This window comes from Mobula hypostoma, chromosome 14 (genome assembly GCF_963921235.1).
Source record: "Mobula hypostoma chromosome 14, sMobHyp1.1, whole genome shotgun sequence".
NCBI lineage: Eukaryota > Metazoa > Chordata > Chondrichthyes > Myliobatiformes > Myliobatidae > Mobula > Mobula hypostoma.
In genome coordinates this window covers 59,837,744-59,864,978 of record NC_086110.1, presented here as the reverse complement: position 1 = coordinate 59,864,978, position 27,235 = coordinate 59,837,744, and the positions used below count along the sequence as shown (strand labels likewise).

Here is a 27,235-nt window from a genome sequence, read left to right as displayed (position 1 = left end):
AAGAATTTGTCTGTTAATGTTGAAAAGCACCAGTTCTGAAACCCTGTGTGTTTTCTCCTTGTTGTTGCCTTTTGTAGCAGACTCGTCGAATACAAACTCAGCCACGGACTCGGATAAGCCTCCGGGTGCTGCCCCGCCCCTGCCAGAACTCCGGAAAAGTGCCGATTTGGCCAGGCCGGAGGCAGCCAGCCGGCCAAAGGAGGCCGTCCAACCTGGCGAGAAGAGCAGGCCGCACGAAGGCCACGGCGGGCGGAGGTCGGTGAGCGTGCTCACTAATGCTTCGGGCTCAGTCCAGAAGGACAGTCTCGGTGCTGCCCCACATGGCACGGCTGAGAAGAGCAAGCCCTGGGAAGCATTCATGGCTGAGGACTTTGCCCAGCAGTTCCATGAGTCTGTACTGCAGTCCACACAACGAGCGTTACAGAAACATAAAGGTAAGGGTCATCAACTGCATGCACTGCCAATGGAAATTGGAGGAGGAATAGGTCACTAGGTCTCTTAAGCATGTCCAACCATTTAATCACAGTTGATCTATGCTGGTGTCAACTCCTCTTATGTGCCAATTTCCCATAGACCTCAAATCCTTGATACTTCAAATATTTACCTACCTCCTCTTTACATATATCTGATGATCTTCAGGATGGGGGGGCAGAGAGTGCCAGAGAGTTACTGCTCTCTGAGAAGAACAAATATCCACGCATCTCAGTTTTATATGGCCGGCCCCTTAATTTGTTGCAATTTCCCTTTTTTTAGGTCCACAGCTAAAAACACCTCAACATCAACTGGATCAACCCACCTTAGGATATTATATGTCTGAGTAAGGCTCACCCCTTACTCCAAAGAGTTAAATGATCTGGAAATCGTTAGTAGGTGTGGTCGGAACAGAATCCATCAGGGCTCTCTAAGGAGGTTGGCTGGGCACTTGGGAAAGAATAATGTGCAGGGTTGTGCAAAAAGGGCATGGGAATCAAAGATTGCTCCACCAAGAGGTCTGATGGGCTGAATGGCTTCTTTCTCTGCTGTAAATATTCTAGCATCTAAGATGATGCACATGACTTTTTTTAGTCACAGGCCAAAAATAAGTTGCATCTGTGATCAATTTCAGGAGAAATAAACATTTGAAATGGACTAAGTTTCTTTCTCTGTATTATTTATTTATTTACAGTACCGTGCAAAGGTCCTAGGGATATATATATATATATATATGTGTGTGTGTGTGTGTGTGTGTATATATATAGATATATAGCTAGGGCACTTAAGACTTTTGCATCCGTACTGTATATTGGTTAAAACAGGAAGATGGTTAGGAAACAGAAATAAGAGTACTTAGCTTTATATTAGCTCAGTGGTATTGAGTGTTATTTGCTAACTTGAAAGACTTAATATGCAGTACTGTGCAAAAGTCTTAGGCACCCTAGATATATATAGTATTGTTTTTTTTGTATTTGCACAGTTTGACTTCTTTTGCACATTGGTTACTTGCCAGTTTTTGTGTGCAGTTTTTCATTGATTCCATTGTATTTCTTTACTGTGAATGCTTGCAAAAAAAGTGAATCTTAATTGTATATGGTGACGTATATAGAGTTAGATAATAAGTTTACTTTGAACTTTAAACTTTGAAAACAAGGGCAGAATGCAGATCAAAATTGTGAATCTGTTGTTGGGCAGATCTTCCATATAGTTCTAGAATTGTTCATGATCTATGGGAAAGCTCACAGTTTCCCCAGAAACAGTTCAAGGTCATTCACAGGTAAAAGCAACTCAATTGTATACAGCCCACAGCACCCAGTCTCTTTAATGTAGAAATCTGTGCATGATCAGAGATGCTGTCTTTGGGATAGGACTTTAAACTGAGCTCCCTTTCTCCTCCCGCGCCCCCCCCCCCCCGACGAAGAGTCTCAATCTGAAATACTCACTGTCCTTTTTCCACTATAGATGCTTCCCGATCCACTGAGTTCCTCCGGAAGTTTGTTGGATAGATTCTCTAATATATCTGCTTTTACCACCACTCATGATGCTACTGAGCTGGACTATGTAGCATAACTGTAAGATGTAGGAGCAGAAGTAGGCCATTCAGCCCATTGAATCGCTTCCTTCATTCCACCATAGCTGATTTATTATCCCTGCCATCCCTATTCTTATGCCTTCACCCATAACCTTTGACACCCTTACTAATCAGGAGCCTATCAACCTCCCTTTTCAATGATTAGGCCTCCATAGCCATCTAGGGCAAAGAATTCCACAGAATTGCCTCAATCTGGATAAAGAAATTTCTCCTCAACTTGTTCTAAAGGGGCATCCTTGTATTCTGAGGCTGTGCCCTCAGGTCCTAGGCCTCTACTGCAGGAAACATCCTCTCCATGCTCACTCTGTCTAGACCTTTCTATATCGGACGGGTTTCAATGAGAACCCCCTTCAACCTTCTAAGCTCCAGCGAGTGTAAGCCCAGAGCCATCAAATGCTCCTCATGCATTAACCCTTTCATTCTCGTTGACCATCTCTAATGCCAACACATCCTTTCCTAGATAAGGGACCCAAAACTGCTCACCATATCCCAAGCATAACCTGAACAATGCCTAACTCAGCATTACGTAACAAGGCCCAAATATCTTATTAGAAGATACACACGATCCGACCTAACCCCACAGGTTTATTTATTCATTTATTGAGATACAGAACTGAATAGACCCTTCTGGCCTTTCAAGCCATGCCGCCCAGCAAATCAGATGTAACCCTAGCCTAATTATGAGACAATTCACAATGACCAATTAATCTACCAACCGACATCTTTGGACTGTGGGAGGAAGCCGGAACACCTGGAGAAAATCCATGTGGTCATGGGGAAAATGTACAAACACCTTACAGACAGTGGTGTGAAATGAATCCATCTCTCTCTCTCTCTCTCTCGTATATATAAAAATGATAGATAGATATCGTCAAATGCACTTGAGTAAAAGAGAAGGTGGTAATAGAGAAGTTGAGAAATAAAAAAGGGGACCAGAAAATGGAAGGTCATCCATCTGTAATGATAACTGTATCCCTCTCCACTGAAGTTGTGTGACTGCTGATTATCCCCAGCATTTTCCTTTTTTTTCCAGATTTCCAGCATCTGCAGTTTTGTTTTCGCCCTCCCAGTTGTATCCCAGGAAATTCATAGGTTAAATCTGTGGTCTGTGTTGTATATAATTTAGAATAACAGATAGATTACCTGAAATTATTAAGCTCACTGGTGAAGGCTGCTGTTCCCTGGTCAAAAGATAGGGGGCAATTGCCACCCTGCACTTGGGCTTTTAAATAGATTGCTGTTTCCCACAAAATCTTTGTGGATTAGCAACAGTTTTCTGTGCAGACTTCAGAAAGCTAAACCCCTGCTGGTCTTGAAACAGATCCAGGCTAGAGCTCCCTTACAAAGAATCCCATTAATGAGCTGTCTTTTCGCCAAAAGGAAATTATGAACTTGTCTCCCAGCAGTAATTGCAAATGATTATTTGTTTACACTTTCTATTATTTTGCGTGACTCCACTGGCTTAAACTCAGACCTAAGTAAACACAACCGAAGTATAACAGTGAATTGAAGTGCCTATATTACCCTGCTCAATTGGAGGAAAGGCAGTGGTGGCAAAAGGGGATAGGGTAGAGGAATGGAAATTAATGAGGAAAAAGTAGTTCCCCTGTAAAACTGACCTCAACAATTGTTGTTTCTCTATCCAGCCCTCCTAAAACCTCTGCTGTCCCAGTATACAAATTGCAGGGTCAATCCCAACTCTGTGCTGGATTTGACTAATGCTGATACTCCATTTAGGTTCCAGGCCTCTGGATTTGAGAATGGTGTGTGTGTGTGTGTGTGTCTGTCTGTCTGACTGGTGTATGTATGTGTGTGTGTGTGTGTGTTTTTCTTTCTCAGTGCAGTGGCTATGGTCTTTCCTTTTTTTTGTAATTGGGTTCTTCGGGTTTAGGCAAACAAATCTCCAGATTTATAATTTATACATACTTTGAATCTTGAACATGGTGGCCACTAGAATCAAATGGTCTGATGGTTCTGACTTAGAATAACCCAGGAAATTAACAATGGGATGGCTGACTAGCTCACTCCTCACTCATTGATTTACACTGAAAAACAGGTCAACCAGTCCTCCTAGTGGCCATCTGCAGGATGCTCTCTGCACCCTTTTTCCAAGAGGCATTGTCTCCTAGTTTCCCAGCCCCAGTCGAAGCAGGTCAGGCAGCATCTATGGAAAGGAATAAACAGCTGATATTGCTGGCCAAGACCCTGCAGAAGGGCTGGAAAAGAAGGGAAAAGATGGCAGAAACAGCAGATGTACAAAGGGATCACGTTCTTAGCTCGGTGGATACAGAAAATAATAAATTATTCTTTAGCTCTTAGCTTAGCCTGTGGGCTACACCCCAACACATTCTTGGGTGTGTTGGTTGTTAATGCAAGTGTCACATTTCATTGCACGTTTTGATATACATGCGATAGATAAATAAGCCTTCTGAATCAGAAACTGTTGTGCTATCTCTATAAAGGGCTGAAATGCAGCATTTAAGATACGATGTTCCAGCTCCACTAAGTCTTGCTTGGACCATGCTTGGAAGACTCGAACATTTCTGGGCATTCCATCTCAGGGAGCATCCACTGGCCTTAGAGAGAATATAACTAGCATTACCAGGACGTGTTTTTAGTCTATGGAATCTAATAGTGCTTCCAAATCTAGCACTTGCTGTCCATTAAGTGTCTCTTGTGTCTTGATGGGTGTTCCAAAGCATTGCTAAGAATCAACCACCTAGGTATAAATATTGGATCCATTTCAAAAGGACTAGAATATTAAAGCAAGGATGTAATGGTGAGGCTTTATAAGGCACTGGCATAGGGCTCTTAGCATTGTCAGTAATCCCTCCCATCCATCCAACAGTCTCTTTGCCCCACTACCATCAGACAAGAGGTACCATAGCATTAAGACAGGGACTCAAAATGGGAAACAGCTTCTTCCCCCAGGCTGTGAGACTACTGAACTCCCTGTCACCACCCAGCTCTCATCGCGCATGAAGCACAGTAGCTTATACTGTTCATTTTTTGACTTGTGTTGTAAATGTACCTTATTATTTGTTAATGTATTTGTAATAATGTTACCTTATGTGTTGTGCGTGAGTTATATGTAATGTGTTGTGCATTTTAGACCAGAGGAATGTTGTTTCATTTGGCAGTATACATGTATATGGTTGAATGGCAACAATTATGAACTTGAATTTGAACTTGGCATTGGCCAGACCACACTTGGGAGTATTGTGAGCAGTTTAAGGATATGCTGGCATTGGAGAGAGTCTAGGGGAGGTTCACAAGAATGATCTTGGGAATGAAAAGGTTAATGTGTGAGGACTATTTGATGGCTTTGAGCCTGTACTCACTGGAGAAGAATGAGGGGGGATCTCACTGAAAGAGTGGACCTGTAGAGAATGTTTTCTATAGTGGGGGAGCCAAGACCAGACGGCACAGGCTCAGAATACAAAGACATCCCTTTAGAACAGAGATGAAGAGAAATTTCTTTCACTAGAGGTAGAGGGTGGTGAATCTGTAGAATTTATTGTCACAGATGACTGTGGAGTCAAGTCATAGTGTATATGTAAAGTGGAGGTTGATAGGTTCTTGATTAGTAAGGGTGTCAAAGATTATGGGGAGAAGCAAAGAGACTGAGATAAAAGATAATAAATCAGCCAAGATGAATTGGTTCTTATGTCTTATGGTCTTATCTGGAGTCACCATGCAATAGATAAGGTTAAGGAAGGCAGAATATTTTCCTGGGTGGACATTGATAAATTAGATGGTATTTCACAAAATTTCAATTGTTGTTACTGATACCAACTTTTTATTCCAGATATTTACTTGAATTTAAATTCCCAAGTTGATGTAGTGGAATTTGAACTCATTTACCCAGATCCATAGTCCAGATACCTTTAAAGCACTTGCCCCTTAGTTAACACTCCAATAGCCACTGTATTTGAGCCTTTGGAGTTTAATAGCTAGAATGTATTTATTGAAAATTTGAGGATCAGTGGGTCACTTCATTGAAGTTGTCAGGGTAGTAGGGAAAAATTGATTGCATGGAAAGCTTCAGGGTGTCAAAGATTTAGGGCAAGATTGAACATCTGAAAATTGGACCTGGACTTTCAGGGTATTGTAGAAACTGGAATTCTCTTTTGCAAGTGACAATTGACACCAGTCAGTTGTACTTACTTTCTTAATGTTCGTTCTGCTGCTGGTATTTAGGACAGTAATAAGGTCCTCCATCTCTGGTAGTGTTCAGGGCTTCCTTCATCGTGTCAGTAGCTTACTCTTGGTTTCACTACTGTCAGTCGTGGAAGTCCCGGGTGGAGACTCAGGAATACCGTCATACTCACTAGGAGGGTTCTCCATTGTCACTACATAACAATTTTGTTTGACCAGTCAGGGTTGTTAGCCCTGAGCTGAACTCCCAAACATGGAGGACCGGTGGACCACTCTTAGACTGGCCTCTACCCTTTGACCTGTTTGGCATGGGTGGCCTTACCAAGAGCCAAAGCCTAAAGGCCTGGCTTCAACCAGCATAGCTCTCCAGGTGATTGATGCATGCAAGCCTCCAAACCACAGCAAGGTTGTGGTCCTTTTGGAGGTGTCAGTTGTAACAAAGTCACTAATACAAAGGTTGCAAATCAGCCATGATGTCAGTGAGAGATGGAACTGGCTCATTGGGTTGAAAATGCTTCTCTCTCATGGTCTTTGCCCATATGTTATTGAGCACTGAATATTTTCCTTTGTCTTTTTTTAAAATCTGTCCAGGCGCATTGACACTAACCGCCGAGCAAAATCACAAGTTGGACACCTCTGTCCGTTACAACATTCCAGAGATCCACTCCTCCAGCAGAACACCCTTTACCCACCAGAACGGCCAGCACACTGGCACCCAGACCAGGAAAGGGGTTGTGTGTGAGCAGGAGGAGGACTCCGACAATGAAGACGATGAGGAAGAGGAGGACACAAGGCCTTTTCATTCAAAATGGCAGGGTATTGAGGCCATCTTTGAGGCCTATCAGGAGTATGTTGAAGGTAAGTGACCCAGTGTCTGTGCTAGGAAACCCATTGTGTGCAGCTGATAGTCTACCATAGTGAGCTAGCAACAGGAAATCAGCTGGAGGAACTCAGCAGGTCAAGCATGGAGGAATTCTCAACATTTCCAGTCAAATCCCTACATCATTCCATGAGTTGCTGCTGGACCTGCTGAGTTCCTCCAGCAATTATTTGTTGCCCCAGATTCCAGCATCTGCGGTCTAGTGAGTTGCAAATCCATTTCCTCCCACTGGGTCCCACGTCCCCATCTTTCCCATCTGCGTTCCATACTCTACCTTCCAATCAGATTCCATCACTTGCAGCCATTTGTTGCCTCCATCTTCCAGCTTGTCACTAATTCCACCCTTCCCTCCTCCACTTGTCAATTACCCCTCCTCAGCTGGATCCACCTATCACTTGCCAGCTCTTTCCCCATTTCCCCCCCACACCCAAATCCCACTTCCCTCACTTCTTTATACTGACTCTCTCCCCTCTAATCTTCTGGTTCAGATGAAGGGTCTCAATCTGAATGGTTGAATGCCCATTTTTCTCCACAGATCTACATGACCCTCCAGATGAGTTCCTCCAGCAGTCTGCCATTTGCTCCAGATTCCAGCATCTGCCGTCTCCCATGTCTGTATTTTATTGCCCTTAGTTGAGCTGACCTGCCAAGATCGGTGAATGTAGTCATCGTCATTGAGCACTACAGCACAGAAACAGGCCCTTCGTATCATCTAGTCTGTAGTAGGCAGCCGTCGATCCCAGGGGATCATGGGTTTGCACCTCTGGTGGACTGTGTCCTCTCCAGGGTGCAAGCCTGGGCGGGAAGATTTGAAGAACCAGCTGTTGCCCATGCAGCGGGTTCCCCCTCTCCACGTCACTGATGTAGTCCAAGGGAAGGGCAAGCGCTGATACAGCTTGGCACCAGTGTTGTCGCAGAGGCTGCCAGAGTGAAGCTGTAAACAACATCAAACTGCCTTAGGGACCCCAGCTCCGGATTTCTTCCTCGGGGTTTACTCCCGAAGCCTTTCCCGTGGGTGGGTATGGCCGCAGGCAGCAGAGGTTTAAAATCAGAGTTTCCCTTCTCCAGACACCGCATCCAGTCCGTGCTGAACTGTTTATTCTGCTTATTCCCATTGACCCATACCTGGACCATAGTCCTCCATACCCCTCCCATCCCTGTACTTCCCCAAACTTCTCTCAAATGTTGCAATCAAACTTGTATCCACCACTTCCTCTCCTCATCCAACACTAGGTTTCACGTATTAATTTGTTTATTATTATTAACAACAATATTACCTGTATTTGCAAAGATTGTCTTCTATTGCACATTGGTTGCTTGTCAGTCTTAGTGTGCTATTTTTCATTGATTCTATTGTACCTCTTTGCTCTACTACGAAAAACTGCAAGAAAATGAATCTCAAAGTCATATAGGCTGACATATATGTCCTTTCATTATAAATTAACTTTGAATTTCCACAATCCCTTGCTCTAATTCTGTGATTGTTCTATAAAAACAATGGAGTCAAGTTTAACATCCCACCTGAAGGATCTGACTTCCAATAATAATCATTCCTTGCACTGGTATGTCGGTCTCAGTTGTGAACCAGCACGACGTTTTTCAAAGCTCAAAAGCTTTTGTGGGGAGAGTTAATGATCAGCAGATACTCTTCTAGCTTCAACAATGACTACTGTGCTGAGTCATTTGGTAAATATACTGCTTAGTTCAGAACAGAAGTGTCTGGAGTAGGAAGATCGCGGCCTCTATTCCTGACCAGAACTCCACTATCTTATCTCGCCTCGTGTCCTGAGGGAGCTGATATCAAAGTCAGCTTGGATTCCTGCTCCTGATCACTCAACCCTTATGTAAGGAAATGTAATAAGATACAGATTAGTCTCAGATACCTTAATTCCATATTTGAACAGTCTGGTACTCTCGTGGTCATTATTGGGAATGATAACATGGGAATATCAAACTACTGTGGTTGAATTATTTTTTTAGTTTCATCCCTGGAGTGTGTCTTTTTTTTAATCAGTTTTTAATAGCAGTTGATAATTTTGGACACTTTTAATGTTTAAAATGAAGTACTCAACTGCTAGCTTCTAAAACACAATTAAACAGGAGCAACAGTAATTAAAGCTTTAGCTTAATTTGTTTTCTTCAACATAATCGCAACCCTTTTGCTTGCCTGCCAGCACTTTTCATCTTTCTTCAGTCTGCTGTACTGCTGCACGGACAAATGGGGTCGGCCAGTGAGTTAGGTGACCATTTTTGAAGCCATGTGTGGCATTCTTATAACTGGCTGACTGAACACAACAATTTTACGTGGCTCTTCATTATAGCTGGCATGTTGTATAATCGGTGAAGGGAAGTGGAAAAAAAAACACATTTTCCAGGTTGGCCTTCGGGGAGTTTTTAATCAGTTAAAAGTGAAAGATACAAGACCTAATCATCCTGAACTATTCTGTATCTTCAGTGAGCTCTGAGATCAAAGCATCAATTCTGTTAGATTTGGTGGGGGGGGGGGGGAGGCAACAATTTAACAATTTAATGATAAGTTTAAGATGTTAAATGATAAAATATAACAAAATTGATCATTTATTTCAGAGCAAAACGTGGAGCGACAGGTTCTACAAGCCCAATGCAGGCGCCTGGAAACCTTTCACTATAACCTTAGCCTGTCAGCGGAGCAGCTGTCCCTCAGCATGTCGGTAGGTGATAATCTTTCAATTACAATAGATTGTCAATTGTCTGGGAATTTATTTCCCTTTGATTTCAGCTGGAATGGGATAATATGGCAAGGGAATGCTTAGGCTTTATTGTTCATTGGTCAGACTACAGTTGGAGAATTGGGAACAGATTTTAGTGTGCTGGCATTGGAGAGGGTCCAGAGGAATTTATGATAATGTATGAGGAGCATTTGATGGTTGGAGTTTAGAAGAATGATGGAAATCTCACTTATTGAAACAAATATTGAAACTCCTAGATAGAATTGATGTGGAGAAGATGTATCTAATTGTGGGAGAGTCTAGGACCTCAGAATAGAAGGATGTCTCTGCAGAGCAGAGATGAGGAGGAATTTCTTTAGCCAGGGGATGGTGAAACTCTGGAATTCATTACCACAGACAAATGGCATAATTCTGCTCCGATGTCTTATGGTCTAAAATTAGGACACAAGATTTAATGCTATCTTCCAGACTTACGCCAACTTGGTAGTCTTTCAAGTAGATGGTAGAGCTGATTACTTTAATAGTTAAATGAGCGGTAAATGGGCTCCATTATGTCATTGTGACCTCAGTACAATTTTCAGGGGAGATTGAATGTGGAAACATGCTCCTCGTATTAATGACACTGGCTTAACCAAGCAGCTAAATTGGTCATTCCTCAACTAATGGAAATGTGAAATACAGCTATGCTGAGTTATGAAACAACATTTATTTTTACCAGCTGAAATCAATGTTGAAGTTTTCTCTAAACATGTGGGCTGTTTTTGAGAATCAGAATGCACTGCCAGCTGTGAAGTATTGAACATGTCTGCTTTTTTATTGGAATTCTATGGAGGCTGACTTGAAAATTACCCCAAATTCCCAGCATCCCAAGCTCTACCATTGTGGGGTACAAAATCAACTAATCGCAGTTGGTCAGGGGTTGGTTTCCAGAAAGAACAGCTGACCATAGTATCCTTGAGCATTTGAAGGGTTTGGCTCCTATCAAATAATTCCTCTCTCAGAGTCACACCTTCATTGTGGCCATGACCTTAGAGCCATAACATTGCCATCATCAGATGATCCAGGAATAAAATATTCCTGTTTAAATTGTCTGTAAATATATCCTTACCTCTAAATATGTTGGAACATCCTTCCTCACTAAAGTCTATCCATTACCCTTACTGGGGCATAGGCCACTGACAACAGCTCACCAGAGTCCTCTGTCCTGGGACAGTCTTTCAAGTTGTCCCTAGGTGTAGCCCATCTTGTATTTCTTCTAGGCAAAGATCCCTCCTCTCCAAGGATGAGGTCTCTCAAGCTTCTCTTGCTGTTTCTGTAGCTCTGGGTTTTTAATGGGATGGTGTTGCTAGCCCTAGACCCAACCTTCCTCCTTTCGCAGGCAGGCTTGGGACTATCAATGGCAGAATATATTGGGACATGGCTGCTAAAATTGTTGCCCTATGATGGTGGTGATGGGACATCTCTCTGAAGCCTCAAAGATATCCCAATTACTAACTCCATAATCACGCAGGGACCCTGATAATTGACTACGTGAACAATATAGGTGATTAGTAACAGATTCATAGATTCTTTGCTTTTCTAACTCTTAAACCTCAGTCATGTGGCAGATAGGATTAGTTTAATTTCCCTCCTTGATCAGCACAGATATCGTGGGCCGAATGGCCAGCTCCTGTGCGTGTATTGTTTTTTTGTTCTATGTAGATATCAGAACAGGAGGAGATCAATTTGTCCTTGTTCTGTCATTCATGAGAATTGCCAGGCAGACCACTGAGGCTTCCATGTGTTTGTCCACCTTTCCTCATGTCCTACGTAACATCTTTGTTTTATGAAAATCCATCCTAAAATTAACAAATGACTTAGTATCAGTTCCAAGTGGAAGTGTTTCCTAATTTCTGAACAAAAGACTCCATGATCTTAAGTAGCACAGATAGTTGAAAACTTTGTTTGAACATTGGTGGAAATAACTGATTACATTGTGCAACTGATTCTCTTTGAAATGCAGGAACTGTTGGCCCAGAAGCAGAAACTAGCCTCAGAAAGGGAGAGACTCCAGTCCGAATTGGACCATTTAAGAAAGTGCCTTGCACTGCCTACAATGCACTGGTCTAGAAGCTACTTCAAGTCCTATCCAAGGTGACAGCCCTGCTAGCTCGGCCATGGCATAGAGAGACTATTTTATTATCCTGGTATTTAAGATTCCCATTGGAATTGATACTCTAGGCAAGACCTAAGGAAACATGCCACACATGAAGCAAAGGGTAAAAGGATAACCCGCCTATTGGACGAACATTGCATTGTAAAGGAAACAAGACTTCTGGATCTCTCTATTTTTTACATAAATTTGCTTAAAGGAACACTTTTTTTCCAACCTTGGTTTGAATTTCTGATAATTATTTAGTCCCTCATCTACCCCCATTCCAATTAAGGACAGCTTGCAGGGGGTGGTCTATGCCTGACCTCCAGAGCCAACACTAATACATCTGACGTAAACTCTTCCAACTTGACTGGACTGTGTGAATATCTCTGTACTTCCTTGATTTTGAGTGGCTTGCTACAACAACCTAAGTGGCTGAACCTTCTGCATGGATGTCTCTTGCTCCGAAGACAAGAAACAGAGAGGTTTCCAATCCGTTGGAGAACACCACAAGATACTGACCACACGTGATTGAAGGATCCACCTTACTGAACACCATTCCCCCTTGCCCAACCTGTCCCTCTTTCTGCAGTCTCTGCTAATCTTTCTGCCATGGAGCAAGGTTTGGAAATCCTTTCTATCCCCAAATCCCACTGAAAAGGAAGTCCACCTCATTTACTGGCTCTTCTCAGCCCCCTTGCACTGCAACCGAATCAGACCATGACAGTTTAAGGCTCGCTCAGATAACGAGGCTTCTTTTTCACAGAAAAATGCACTTAAGGCAATTGCAGGTACATTTTGAAACAGAGTCTATTAAATCACACTGATGCATGTTACAGCACTGAGTGTGCATTAAGTATAGAAAGACAATAGCCTAAAGGGCACTTTTTTTAATTATTAAATAAAAACAAAATAAAAAGGATTTTTTCACAAAACAAAAAGATGCTTTGCCTTGTACTGTATATAAACAAAAACAGATTTTGTATGTTTTTATTACTTTAATTATTTGTATTAAAGCTTGCCATTTTTAATATGTTTCTGCTTTTGGCAAATATCTTGCTTTTAGTGTTCGTACTGCTGCTGGTCAGGACAAAGAATCAAAAGTCTTTTTAAAACTAAAATCCAAAAAAAAGAGAGCAAGAGGGTTTTCACTGGTGTGTAAGCTGTTCACTCTGTTTTGGTGTAGCACCAGTTTAAGATTTCTTTAAGAGAGGACGCAAAGCCTCTACACCTCTTCCCCTGCCTATCACCCCTTCCTCCTCCTTATTTATACTTGCTTGAGAGAGACAAGCACCAGTGCCGACTTGTGGCTGTATCAGCTGCTTTACATTTTCTCCTAATGTACTGTAAGTTTTTGTATCTAATTTGCACTCGCCTGTGTTGGGCACTCAGACCCTTCCTCATTTTCCACTCTGACGCTTATTAAAGGTAGAGAGAACATTTGTGGTTGGTGTGTCTAAAGAGTCTTTGATGTAAGATGCATTTGTCGTGGCCATCTACCCCTGCTTCTCCCAGCCAAATGGTGCATTTTGACTGCAGAAAAATTATCTTTGTGTTCGAATTTTTTTGTTTCGTATCCCGCTGCGAAGCACTGGCTGTGATAGATAGGGGTGTGCACTGAGGGACTGCTGCAGCATCTTGTAACTAGGTGCATTCTATATATGCATTCTCTGCCCCCACCCCGTCAGAGACGGTAACACCCTTTTAATGGTTCTGGGTCCAGACAATTATTGCAAGGTGAGAGTTAGCAGGATGTCTGGGGCATTATCATGCATTATTATAAAAATCTCCAGGTTCCCTCCTCGTAACGTAAATTCAGAGGTTATGACAGCCCCATTAGAAAATACCTACAGACATTCTTAAAATGGAGACGGTTCCACACAGGAGGAGGGAAGTGGGAGCATTTGTGTCTCTTCACTTTTCAAATCCTTTCTCTAGACAGAAGCACTCTTCAACCAGGATTAGTTTCAGTACCTTTTGATCTGCAAGATAATTGGGGTGTGGCTTTTATTGCGGTTAAAACCAGGGCTCATTTCTCTGGGAAAATTTAAAACATTAATCCCATTCTGATTCAATCCCATGTCCATTCCTGTTTTCGAATTTTTGTGTTATGTAGTATAGAAGGAAGTCTTCTCCGCCAGTATGGAGGCAACAATTGTTCCTCCATTCTCCTAACTCAAAGAAAGCTTCTCAAGCTATTTTGGTGTGTGCTGTGCGATGGAGTAAGTTTTTATTTTCTAAATACGGGAAAATCATTGAAGACATTAATCTAAAATAAAGCCATTTAAATAAACTAAGGACAACTTCTTGTTAATTTCCTGAACCTTGACATCCATACATCTAAAACCCACAGAGACATGAAAGGTCTGAGGGCATTCTAGTACTTCTGTTCCTTGGACTTTTTAAAAAAATTGTGCAGCAGTTACTGTGCCCTGATTAAAAGGGTGCTTGTTAGCTTTTGCTGTTTGTCAGACTTAACTTCAGAGAGTTACCTCCATCGAAGGGCTGTCTGAGATGAAGAGTTTATAATCCTGAGGAAAACCCCCCTCAGTTTTTGCTGTACCAACTGCAAAGCCCATAGGAATGACACTAGTGAAGTGTCCACATCCTAATTTATTCGAGAGATTAAGGAAAATCACATGATAAAGCAGAACCAATTGCCAGATAAGCTCATGGTATTAATGTGTCCAACTAAATCAGCCCATTGCGTGAACCATACTTTTCAATGTACAGGCCACTGGGATTTTAGAGTCAGATATGGGAGGGTTTTTGTTTAGAACCCAAGTTCTAAGTTATTTGTAAATGGGAATACATCTGCCAATCACAAAGTGGTCCAGACCCGAGTGTTACTTTGCAGTTCTTCCTGAAAGGGTCTTGTGCCATACATGCTCCACGTGCCGTGTGCAGGAGAGCTTGTTGCAGTGATAGCTTTTTACTGCAAACCACTCAGACTCTCCACTGGTATTCTGTATTGGAGATATCATGAGGTAAAAGATTCCCCTGTTGTTCATTTGGTACACATCTGCATTGAACAGCAATTCTGTTGACTTCAATAGAATTAATTTTTAGAAACAGCATTCAGAGTGCAAATGTTACTACCTTGTACTTTCAGTGCACACAGCCAAAGCCCCATACCGGCAGGTTCTTCATTAATATGGCTATCACATCTGTAAAGATAAACATACCAATGTTGTTTATTTGGAAACCAACCATATTATGAAACCTTGTACACTGAACAGAACCCAAATTATGCCTGACTCTTCAGTGGAGCAGGAGTAGAATGTAAACATTCAACAGGCTTTCTGCTCCTGTTCGTGATGCTCAGCACCTCCAAATGTGCCGGGCAAGCTTGGACATTGAGGTCTCACATTGCAATCCTTCTGACCCCAACTGCTATCCTGGAAGAATGGCCTCTTGGCTGAGGTTCTGTAGGATGCTTGGCAATCAGCATCTAGTATGCATGACTTTAGCATGCCACTACCATTGCTAAAGGACATCTATTCACTTGTCCAGCTTGTTAAGCATAGGTGATGCTAATTTGCCTTGGTGAGGTAATTAATGTTTCTTAATAATAGAAATACAATAGAGACGTGAAACGCAATAAGGATTAGTATATGCATCTTCTTTTCAGATGTTTACCAATGATACATGCTCAACCACACACTTCCACTTTTCACATTCTGAAACTTCCCAAGCCTTGTCCCACACAATCCAGGCCAACATCTCCCTGGTTCAGTGGTTATTATAGACATCTTCTCACTCATCTCTTACTTCCAGTCATCCTTGCTGCTGTACTGATGCCCTACAGCAGGCCTTACATCTCCATTTCCCCTGGATTGTGTCCAGGCCGGATCTCTCTCATCCATTTACCTTGGCATTAAACTCTGTAGACCAACGTACAGGCAGTTGGTATCAGCATTAGTGTGTCCAAGTAACCTGCTACAAAATTTGCTGAACATAATGAGAAATATAATCCAAAGACCGGGAAAGAATTACAGAAGTTTAGGAAGCATATTTCCAGTTTACAGTATAGCTTTGCTCTAACAGTGGCAAAGGTGCAATTAACAGCCTGTTACTTACTCTGTATTGTTTAGGCTCCACAAACTGACAGCATGTTTTCTACTGGAGTTATGGGTCATCTCAATCACTATTCAGTGGTTCTTCAACTTGATCACTGATTGACACAAAGTTTGTGTTCATCCAATAGACTTTCTCCCTCCTGACTAGAGCTCCCCAACTATAATTACTTCCATCCTAAAATCCATTTCCCAATTGATCCTCATCTGCCAGCTGTTGATATTTCATTAGTTCCAGATTGCAGGCGCTGTAAACGAGGCATGTACTCGGTAGAAGATATTTGTAAGATAACCACATCTTGAAATTATATAATAGGAAATGTTGGATTTTCTCAGTAGGTCAGACAGCACCTGTGGAGAAAGAAGCAAGGTTAACAGTTAAGGTAAATTGCTTTGAATCTGACCCCTGTGAATGACCGGAAACATTAATTCTGTTCCTCTCCCTCTAGCTGCTGCCTGAAGCGCTGAGTATATCCCTCATTTTCTGTTTCAGCTTCAGAATTCAAACAGATATGGTCTTCTTTTCCAGAAAACCACCATTGAATGGAAACCAAATAGTTCTCAGATAGAAAGGTGAAGCTCATAACAGAAATTCAACATCTGGTCATGAGCTATCACCTCTTAACAAAAAAAAAGGTGAATGTCTTTTCTATCATTCAGTCCAATGGAGAGAATCTCTAGGAGAACAATTAGTTTTCCTATTTGACATATTTTATTGATGGGGGTTCTTATTTGAAGTTTGGCTGAATGATCTGACAACAAAGTCATTACAATATAAATGGTATCAAAAGCACTCACGGAAAACCAAAGGACAGGTCCTCTCCAGCATTCCGTTCCTGTGAACTGTTCCTGACGCGGACAGCTTACTAATCGGAAATGCGACCCTGAACCGAGTTCCAAGGTTGAGACGATGCCTGCCGCCCCGCAACAGGCGGCAAATCCATCCTGTTGTCCTTCTCAAAGCCCATCCGATGTACGGACTGTACATACATCAGCCATTCATAACGTGAGGAGAACCTGTAATCATCTTTTTTAAAAAATGGGGAAACTAAAGATTCCATTGTCTTTTCAGAAATTTGGCCCTAAAGCGAGAGTGATATTTTATGTTGTTCTCTTTTGAGGATGTCCATTCTGTCATAAAGTTTTACTGAGGATGTGATGTCATTCATGACATCAGCTGGGTGCCATATTCAACTGAAGTGGGCCTTGATTCTGGGAGTGAGCTGTTGATGAGTGAATCTTATTGTAAATCCACCTAGTTCCTAGTTACTGTAAGTAATCCAGACACGCCAAAATCCTTTCATGTGAGGCAAATGTCATGTGATGTTGTTAGTCCAAGAGAAAATGCAGTGTTTCTTATGAAGTTAATTAATCATCCATGTCCAAACCAAGCAGTGACTTGTATTAAAAGTGCAGCTGCTTTGCCTGCCACTTCACACTTGACATCAATCATAGCGTCTAAAGTCATGCTGGTAGATCATTTGGTGACTGTAGATTACCCCAAGTATAGACAAAAGAATCAACAGGGAATTGATGGGCCATTGAGAGAGAGTAAGTTGCAGGACCACAAGGAAATAAAAGGGGGAATTTCCCTGCTGGGTGCTGGCATGGAGCCAATGGGCCAAATCCTGTGTCATTATAAATAAAAATCTGCAGTGTGAATGTCAGTGCAGAATTTAACAAAGTGCCCTACAACAGTATTGAAACAAATGCCAACGTTGCCATGTATATGCCTCCTCACACTTGGATTGACAGGGCAAGTGTTTCATTGCATCGTCAAGCTTTCACTCAACCGCCATAATTCCCACCGTATGTAACAGTTTGCCATCCGGGGCACAAGGAGCGCCCCACAGACTGGTGGAAATACGAAGAGGGAGGAAGCTGGCATGGACCCAATGGGCCAAAAAGGCAGCGCAGTAGCCTAGTGGCAGTGACTTTACAGCGCCAGTGACCATTTCTCGCTGCTGTGACCACGCGAGTTTCCTCTGGCTGCTTCAGTTTACTCCCTTGTCCTAAAGGCGTACGGGCTGGTTGGTTAATTGGTCACATGGGTGTAACTGAGCAGCACGGGCTCACTGGGTCACATGGTCCTGCCACTGTGTCGTATCTCTAAATAAGAGATAAACACCACTCTCTGAACGGGTCTGGGTAGCAACAGGTCGCTTGCTGCAGAACAATCACTCACCGTCTCACCTTTGGGCTCCTAAGTTGCCAAACCACAGCAGGTACCTTGTAGCCACTGTACCTGGTTTACAGCCATCACACCCCATTGACGATGATCCATTGCTTGTACCCTGTACCACACTTGCCACTCACTAGCAGATCTGCCTTTATAGATCGTTGTAACTGTAAACTTGCCACTGATTAGAGTGAATATTGGTTCAGCACTTCTGTTACAGCCTGTGCACACTTGATCTATCATACTTCTTGAGGGAGGAGGAAGACAAGGCCTCCACTATAACTGGGGGTGGGGATTGGGAGGGTGGGTGTTGATGCTGTGAAAATTATGTTTTAAGTATATTGTTTGGATTTATTGTAATGTAATATATTATTTGTTGAATGTAGTAATTAGGTATTTATGAATATATTGCTGTAATTTCGGACAAAATTCAAAAAAATAAAATCATGTACAGAGTGATTAATGGGTGTCTTCATTATTTTACTGTGCGAGGAAGCCTGTAATTGGTTTCTTATTGTAACATGTACTGAGACACAGTGGAAAAACTTTTGTTTCCTTGCCAGCCGTACAGAATCAGAATCAGGTTTAAAATTGGGCGGGGATTACGGGCAAAGAGGACCAGCTGAGATGGGAATCTTGGTCAGTATGAACCAGTTGGGCCGAAGGGCCTATTTCTGTACTCAAAGGCTCTATCTCAGAATCAGGTTTAACATCACTGGTATATGTCATGAAATTTGTAGTTTTGCGACAGCAGTACATGGCAATACATAGATAACAGAATAAACTATAGCTACAATAAATATATATACATTTTAAAGAACTAAGTAAGTAATTTGAAAAGAGAGCAAACCAAAAGTGAGGTACATGGGTTCATCGTCCGTTCAGAAATGAATGGCAAAGGGGAAGAAGCTGTTCCTGAAACATTGAGTGTGCATCTGCAGGCTCCTGTACTTCGTCCTCGATGGTAGCAATGAGAAGAGACCATGCCAATAAAGTGCAAGGGCCAAGATAACGTAAAAGGAGGGATCAACCTGCTTCGGAGTATGAGAAATCCATTTAAAAGACCTACTGTATAATATAGCACACAGAACAAAAACCAGTACACACAGTAGGTATGATATTGTGCTGAGAATTTAACCTGTTCCAAAATCTACCTAATGCTTTCCTCCCAAATAGCAATCTATTTTTTTCCTCTCTATGCCTAGCTAAGAGTCTCTTAGCTGTCCCTAATGCATCTGCCTTGACCACCACCCCAAGTAGTACGTTCCACACACCCACCACTCTCGGTGTAAAAATACCACCTCCGACATCCTTCCTATATTTTTCTACAATTGCCTTAAAATTATAAGCAACATATGCAAAATGCTGGAGGAACTCAGCAGGTCAGGCGACGTCTGTGGAAAGGAATAAACAGTCGACATTTCAGGCCGACACCCTTCTTCTGGACTCAAAAAGGAGGGGTAAGACACCAGAATAAAAAGGTGGGAGGATGGGAAGGGGAATAGCTAGAAGGTGATAGGTGAAGTCAGGTGGGTTGGAAAGATAAAAGGCTGGAGAAGAAGGAATCTGATAGGAGAGGACTGTGAACTGTAGAACAAAGGAAGGAGGAGGTGATAGGTGAGAGGAGGTAAGAGGCCAGAGTGGGGAACAGAAGAAGGGGGGGGGGGAGAGAGGGATTTTTTTTAAACTAGAAGGGGAAATCAATACTCATGCCATTAGGTCGGAGGCTACCCAGATAGAATATAAGGCGTTGGTCCTCCACCCTGGGGATAGGCTCATAGTGGCACAAGGGGAGGCCCTGGAACGACGTGTAGAAAAGGGAATCGGAATTAAAATGACCACCAGGAAGTTCCGCTTTTGGTGGATGGAGCAGAGCCTTAAGATTACGCTCTCTTTTAGTAGCCATTTCATCCCTGGTAAAAAGTGTCTGGAAATCTATTCCTATCATTTACCCCTCATAATCTTACACACTTCTATCATGTCACCTCTCATCTTCCTTCGCTTAAAAGAAAAAAGCCCTAGCTCACTCAACTCCACCTCATAATCAGGTTTAATATCACTGTCATATGTCATGAAATTTGTTAGCTTTGCAGCAGCAGAATAACTCAATGCATAATAATAGAGAAAAAAACTATTCAGTATGAATATATTAAATAGTTAAATAGTGCAAAAAAAAAGAAATTTTAAAAATAGTGAGGTAGTGTTCATAGGTTCAATGTTCATTCAGAAAACAATGGCAGAGGGAAGGAAGCTGTTTATGAATCATTGTGTGTGTCTCTTAAGGCTTCTGTACTCCCTTCCTGATGGTGGCTGTGAGAAGTGGGTATGTCCCTGGGTAACGGGGGTCTTTACTGATGGACACTGCCTTTTTGAGGCACTGCTCCTTGAAGACATGCTCTCTGATCCAGGCAGCATCCTGGTAAATCTCCTCTGCACTCTACATCAGGATACAAGCTGTCCTAGAGCTTGGTGGTCCATGCTCTCAAGCTTTTGTATATTCTGCCCTATAAGAAGGGAGAAGAGGGAATGTCCAGGGTGAGAGAAGTCCTTGATTATGATAGATGTCTTCCCAAGAAAGTGGTAAGCATAGATGGAGTCAGCGGAAGGGAGGTTTGTGTAAAGGACTGACTGCATTCATAACTCTTAATTTCATGAGCGTTCTTGCTATTACCTTATATTGTTCATTCTTTAATAACATCCTGGTATTATTTGTCAGGTCAGTATTTACTGTCCACCCCAACTTCTCTTCGTTAAACTAATTGCCCTGTAATCATTCAATTTATGAAAAGTGGTCAAAGTTAACACAAGATGCTGGAAATCTTAAGCAACAGACACAAAAAGTGCTGGAGGAACTCAGCAAGTCAGGCAGCATCAATGGAGTTGGTAAACAGTCCACATTTCAGGCTAAGACCTTTCATCACTACTGGAAAGGAAGTAGGAAGAAGGCAAGGGGCGGGGAAGGAGTACAAGCTGGCTGGTGATAGGTGAAACCAGGTCAAAGTTCAAAGTAAATTTAATATCATCATATACAGCTCTGGTATTCATTTTCTTGCAGGCATACTCAATAAATGCATAATAATAACCATAACAAATGTTCAGAGAGGGAAGTTGGGTAGTTGGGTGGGGGAGATGGGGTTTAAGTAAGCAGGAAGGTGCTGGGTAGAAGTGGTTAAGGAATGAAGAAGGAGGAATCTGATAGGAGATGACAGTGGACCATGGAAGAAAGGAGGAGGGGAACCAGAAGGAGGTGATGGGCAGTGAGGGGAAAGAGAGAGGGGAGTTTCCCCTTGTGTTTATTTTAACTGCCTTGGGGAATTTTTGATCAATGTCTGTTGATTTACATATTTCAAAGATGCTAATCGCTCACTATCTCTGCTTTTACTGTTTATCGCAACCGGTAAGCCGCTGTTGACTCCAAAACTGCCACATCAGCATCATCCTTTGTTTTGTGAAGACAGTCAGACAACGTTAAACCTTTCCATTTTCTTCCACCTCCACAAAACAGGTCATCTTTTCGGTACCTATTTGGCCCTATTGTTTCCTTAGTTATCCTCTTGCACTTTATATAAAACTATAGACTTTTTAAAAAATCTAACCTGCCATTTTTTAATACTTTTCCTTCCTTGCTTAACTTCTCTACTTTCACTCCCACACTTTCTAAAATCTTCTGAACTTTTTCTCTGTATTCTCCAAAGGGAGAAAACTTATGAAATGATATGTACTCTGTCAGAAACAACTCCTTTGTGTATGATCAACCTTTTACTGATTTCCCATGATTTTCTTTTCAAGGTCCAGATCCTATTAAAAAAAAATAAATGTTCTGGCTTTCAAAAGAGGGGCGAGGGTAGGAGCACAGGATTGGAAAAGGCTGCAAACTCAGCCAGCTCCATCAAGAGCACAGCGTCGAGGACATCTTCAAAAGGCAATGTCTCATAAAGGTGGCATCCATCATTAAAGAACCCATCGCCCAGGACACGGCCTCTTCTCACTGATACCACCAGAGAAGAGGTAAAGAAGCACAAGAACACACATTCAGCATTTAGGAACAGCGTCTTCCCTTCTGCCATCAGATTTCTGAACAGAAAATGAACACTACCTCAGTATTTCTGTACTCTTTTTTTGTAGTAATTTAATTTTTTAACAATTCTTATTTTAATTGGTATTTTTATAAATTGTATGCACTGACGCAGCAAAACAACAAATTTCATGACATATGCCAGTGGTATTAAAACTGATACTGATTCTGGAAGCTTTCACCACAGCAGAGATGGGTTCAGGGCGAGCAACAAAGATTCTTCAGGTAGAAGGTACAAAGTGCCTCAGGACTCGCACGACCAAGTTTAAGAACAGTTACCATCAGGCTCTTGAACAAAAGAGGATAACTACACTCGTCTATTGAGATGTTCCCACAACAAATTATCTCACTTTAAGAAATCTTTATCATGTTATTTCATGCTCTAGTTATTTATTGCTAATTATTTATATTTGCATTTGCAGTTTGTAGTCTTCTACGCTCTACTTGATCTTTCATTGATCCTGTTTACAGTCTCTATTCTAGAGATTTGCTATGTATACCAGCAGGAAAAAGAATCTCAGGGTTGTATGTGGTGATATACAGTGCCTATAAAAAGTATCCTCCACCCCACCCCAGAAGTTTTAGTTTTATTGTTTTACATGACTGAATCACAGTGGATTTAATTTGGCTTTTTTGACAAAACAAAAAAACTTTCTCGTGTCAAAGTGAAAGCAGAGCTCAACAACGTGATCAAAATCCATTACAAGTATAAAAGACAAAATAATTGATTACTTAAGTATTCATCTGCTTGAAGTCAGTGTTTAGCAGATGCACCGTTGGCAGCAATTACAGCCTTGAGTCTGTGTGGATAGGTCTCTATCAGCTTTGCACATCTGGACTCTGCAATTTTCCCCCATTTTTCTTCATAAAATTGCTCAAGCTCTGTCAGATTGCACGGGGATCATGAGTGAACAGCCTTTTTCAAGTCTAGCCACAAATTCTCAATTGGATTGAGGTCTAGACTCTGTCTTGGCCACTCCAGGACATTAACTTCATTGTTTTTAAGCCATTCCTGTGTCTCCTTGGCTTTATGCTTGGGGTCATTGTCTTTCTAGAAAACAAGTCTTCTCCCAAGTTGTAGTCTGCAAGAGAACTACATCAGACTTTCCTCCAGGATTTCTCTGTATTTTGCTGCATTCATTTTACCCTCTACCTGCATAAGCCTTCCAGGGCCTGCTGCAGTGAAGCATTCCCATAGCATGATGCAGCTGTCACCATGCTTCACAGTAGGGATGGTGTGTTTTTGATTATGTGCGGTGTTTGGCTTATGCCAAACATAACATTTAGTCTGATTGAGCCAAACAGCTCAATTTTGATTTCATCACACCATAGAACCTTCTTCCAGCTGACTTCAGAGTCTCTCACATGCCTCCGGCAAATTCTAGCCGAGATTTCATGAGAGTTTTTTTTTGAACAATGGCTTTCTCTTTGCCACTCTCCAATAAAGCTGTAACTGGTGAAACACCTGGGCAACAGTTGTTGTATGCGGTCTCTCCCATCTCAGCCACTGGAACTCATCCAGAGTTGTCATAGGTCTCTTGGTGGCCTCCCTCACTAGTCCCCTTCTTGCACAGTCACTCAGTTTTTGAGGACGGCCTGCTCTAGGCAGATTTACAGCTGTACCATGTTCTTTCCATTTCTTGATGATTGACTTAACTGTACTCCAAGATATTCAGTGTCTTGGAAATTTTCTTGTATCCATCTCCTGACTTGTACTTTTCAATAACCTTTTCGCAGAGTTACTTGGACTGTTTGTTTGTCTTCATGGTGTAGTTTTTGCCAGGATACTGACTCACCAGCAGTTGGACCTTCCAGATACAGGTGTATTTTTACTACAATCAATTGAAACACCTTGACTGCACATGTTGATCTCCATTTAACTAGTTAAATGACTTCTAAAACCAACTGACTGCACCAGTGATGATTTGTTATGACATATTAAGGGGGGGGGTGATTACTTATGCAATCAATTATTTTATGTTTTATATTTGCAATTAATTTGGATCACTTTGTAGATATCTGTTTTCACTTTGACATGGACCTGCTGATAGGTGTCAAAGAAAGCCAAATTAAATCCACTGTGATTCAATGTTGCAAAACAATAAAACCTGAAAACTTCTGGGGGGGGAGGTGAATACTTTTTAAATAGGCACTGTATATGTACTCTGATAATAAAACTTACTTCGAACTTTCTGAAGAACGTTAAAGGGGATTCTTTTTCACCCATAAGTGGCTGGAATCTGGAACACACTCTCTGAGGGAGTGGAGGAGACAGGCATTCTCCTAACATTGAAGGAGGATCTAGTTGGATATTTGAATCCTGAGGCTTAGAAAAGCTGAGGATCAAATGCTGATAAATGAGATTATAGTTAGTTAGCACAGACCATGATGGGTGTATTTCTGTTCTCCCTGAATACGTGATTCTATAATTCATTCTTTGAATCTCATCCTCCTCCTCTTCCTTTTAGAAAGATAACAGGCACATTCACACTATTTTTAATTAATGCTGACCTGAATGAAGAATTGGGTTTTAACCATCTTCGAGGACACACTAATCAGCTTGTTGAAAAATAAGCTGCTACACAATTTCTTTTTCGGAGCTGTCAGTCTGAATTCTCAATAATCATGTAATGAGACTTCAGCCTAACAGCTTTCCCAGGAGGTTTGCTTTTTAATGTTCAGCATCAATGTCTCTTGTGTAAGTGCAGATTCTGAAGTGCAAAGCAGATGATTAAGGCATCTGTACATGCCAGCTTTTCCATTATATAACGATTCTAGTTAAGCTAGTTAAGCAAATACAGTTAACCCTTTTGGTTTTGGTAACAAGTGACTTTCGTCTGTATTTAATGTTTAAGTTTTCATTTCTTGTTTGATGATTTATTTTTGAAGAATAAAAATAGACCAGTGAACTAGTAAGAGCTTAAAAGATGTCATATAGGTAACAGACAAGGCAATAGCATTCATTTAGAAAACATAGAAAACATAGAAAATAGGTGCAGGAGTAGGCCATTCGGCCCTTCGAGCCTGCATCGCCATTTATTATGGTCATGGCTGATCATGCAACTCAGAACCCCGCCCCAGCCTTCCCTCCATACCCCCTGACCCCCGTAGCCACAAGGGCCATATCTAACTCCCTCTTAAATATAGCCAATGAACTGGCCTCAACAGTTTCCTGTGGCAGAGAATTCCACAGATTCAGCACTCTCTGTGTGAAGTTTTTCCTAATCTCGGTCCTAAAAGGCTTCCCCTCTATCCTCAAACTGTGACCCCTCGTTCTGGACTTCCCCAACATTGGGAACAATCTTCCTGCATCTAGCCTGTCCAATTCCTTTAGGATCTTATACGTTTCAATCAGATCCCCCCTCAATCTTCTAAATTCCAACGAGTACAAGCCCAGTTCATCCAGTCTTTCTTCATATGAAAGTCCTGCCATCCCAGGAATCAATCTGGTGAACCTTCTTTGTAGGATTAGGAATTAGAGTAGTGGAATTCATTGCCACAGGCGGCTGTGGAGGTCAGGACTTTGGGTATAGTTAAGGCTGAGGTCGATAGTTTCTTGATTAGTCAGGGCATTAAAGGATACAGAAAGATGGGAGATTCGGGCTAAGAGGGAAAATTGGATCAGTGATGTTGGGCCAAATAGCCTAATTCTGCTCCTATATCTTATGGTCTTATCTGTTTTTGCCATGATATTGTTTTAATACTCTGAAGACATGGATGTACTGTCAGGTGTAGGAATGAAATAAACAGAATAGGGGTAGTGATACGTGTTAGAGAGACTGGAGCCTTTTTTGCATTCCAATGACATGAATAAATTGTATTAAGTGCAAAGATAGCAGCCTTTTGTGATGATACAAAATTGGCAAAGGGGGAAATTAGCAGGAGAACAGAAGTTAACAAAGTAGGCAGACAGGTGGCAAATGCAGTTCAGCATGGAGAAGTGAGAAGTAATAAAGGAGCTGTTAAAGGATGAAAATGTTTAATAGTGAAACGGATGATTCATGGAGATGTTGGGGCTAAGAGTGGAGGGAGAATGAGAAAGGAATAGATCCTTTTAAACTTAAAAGACCAAAAGGTGAAGAATGGAGTTCTGCATTAGAAATGGAGTCACTGAAGATAATAGCAAAGCATTCATTCTCAGTTTGTAATGTTAATTATTCATGCACAATTAGAAGTATTGCATGCAGTTCTGAATACTCAGAAAGAATATATATTGCACGTAAAACATCCTGGACTGGCTTATTAAATTTGATAGGGTAACTAAAGGGATAGAAGATAAAAGATTAAAGAAAATTTAAAGATTAGCTTTACTTGTCACATGTACATTGAAAAAACTATTCAGGACATTTACAAAGACAGGTGTGTAAGAAGGGCCTGAAGGATCATTGGGGACCTGATTCACCCTAACCACAAACAGTTCCAGCTGCTAACATCTGGGAAACGTTACTGCAGCATAAAACCCAGGACCAACAGGCTCCGGGACAGCTTCTTCCACCAGGCCATCAGACTGATTAATTCATGCTGATACAACTGTATTTCTTTGGTATATTGAATAAACTGCACTTTGCACATGTAGATGGAGCCATAACGTAAAGATTTTTACTAAGTCAATTCAATTCAACTCAGCAGGCCAGGCAGCATCAGTGGAAAAAAGCAAATAGTCAATATTTTGGGCTGAGGCCATTGGTCAGGACTGGAAAGGAAGGGAAGTCAGTGAAATGTGTTGCTTGCGTCAACAACCAACACGATCAGGGATGTGCCAGGGCAGCCCACGAGTGTCGCTGTGCTTCCAGCATCAGAATAGCATGCCCAAAACTCACTAACTGAACCCGTATTTCTTTACAATGTCAGAAGAAAGCAGAGCATCTAGAGAAAATCTGTGCAGTCACGGGGAGAATGTACAAACACCTTGCAGACAGTGGCAGAAATTGAACGCTGATCTTGCAGCTAGTGTTGTAAA

At 41.8% G+C, this 27,235-nt stretch overlaps 1 protein-coding gene across 1 annotated transcript in view; it reads left to right on the top strand.

Moving 5' to 3' along the window:
* Positions 1-18,481, top strand: part of gse1b (Gse1 coiled-coil protein b) — a 784,409-nt gene extending 765,928 nt beyond the window's left edge. The window contains exons 14-17 of the mRNA XM_063067194.1: positions 78-434; positions 6,815-7,081; positions 9,690-9,793; positions 11,814-18,481. Coding sequence (XP_062923264.1) covers positions 78-434; positions 6,815-7,081; positions 9,690-9,793; positions 11,814-11,948 — 863 coding nt within the window. The 3' untranslated portion in view covers positions 11,949-18,481. The remainder of the gene's footprint in view (positions 1-77; positions 435-6,814; positions 7,082-9,689; positions 9,794-11,813) is intronic.
* The last annotated feature ends 8,754 nt before the right edge of the window (positions 18,482-27,235 follow it).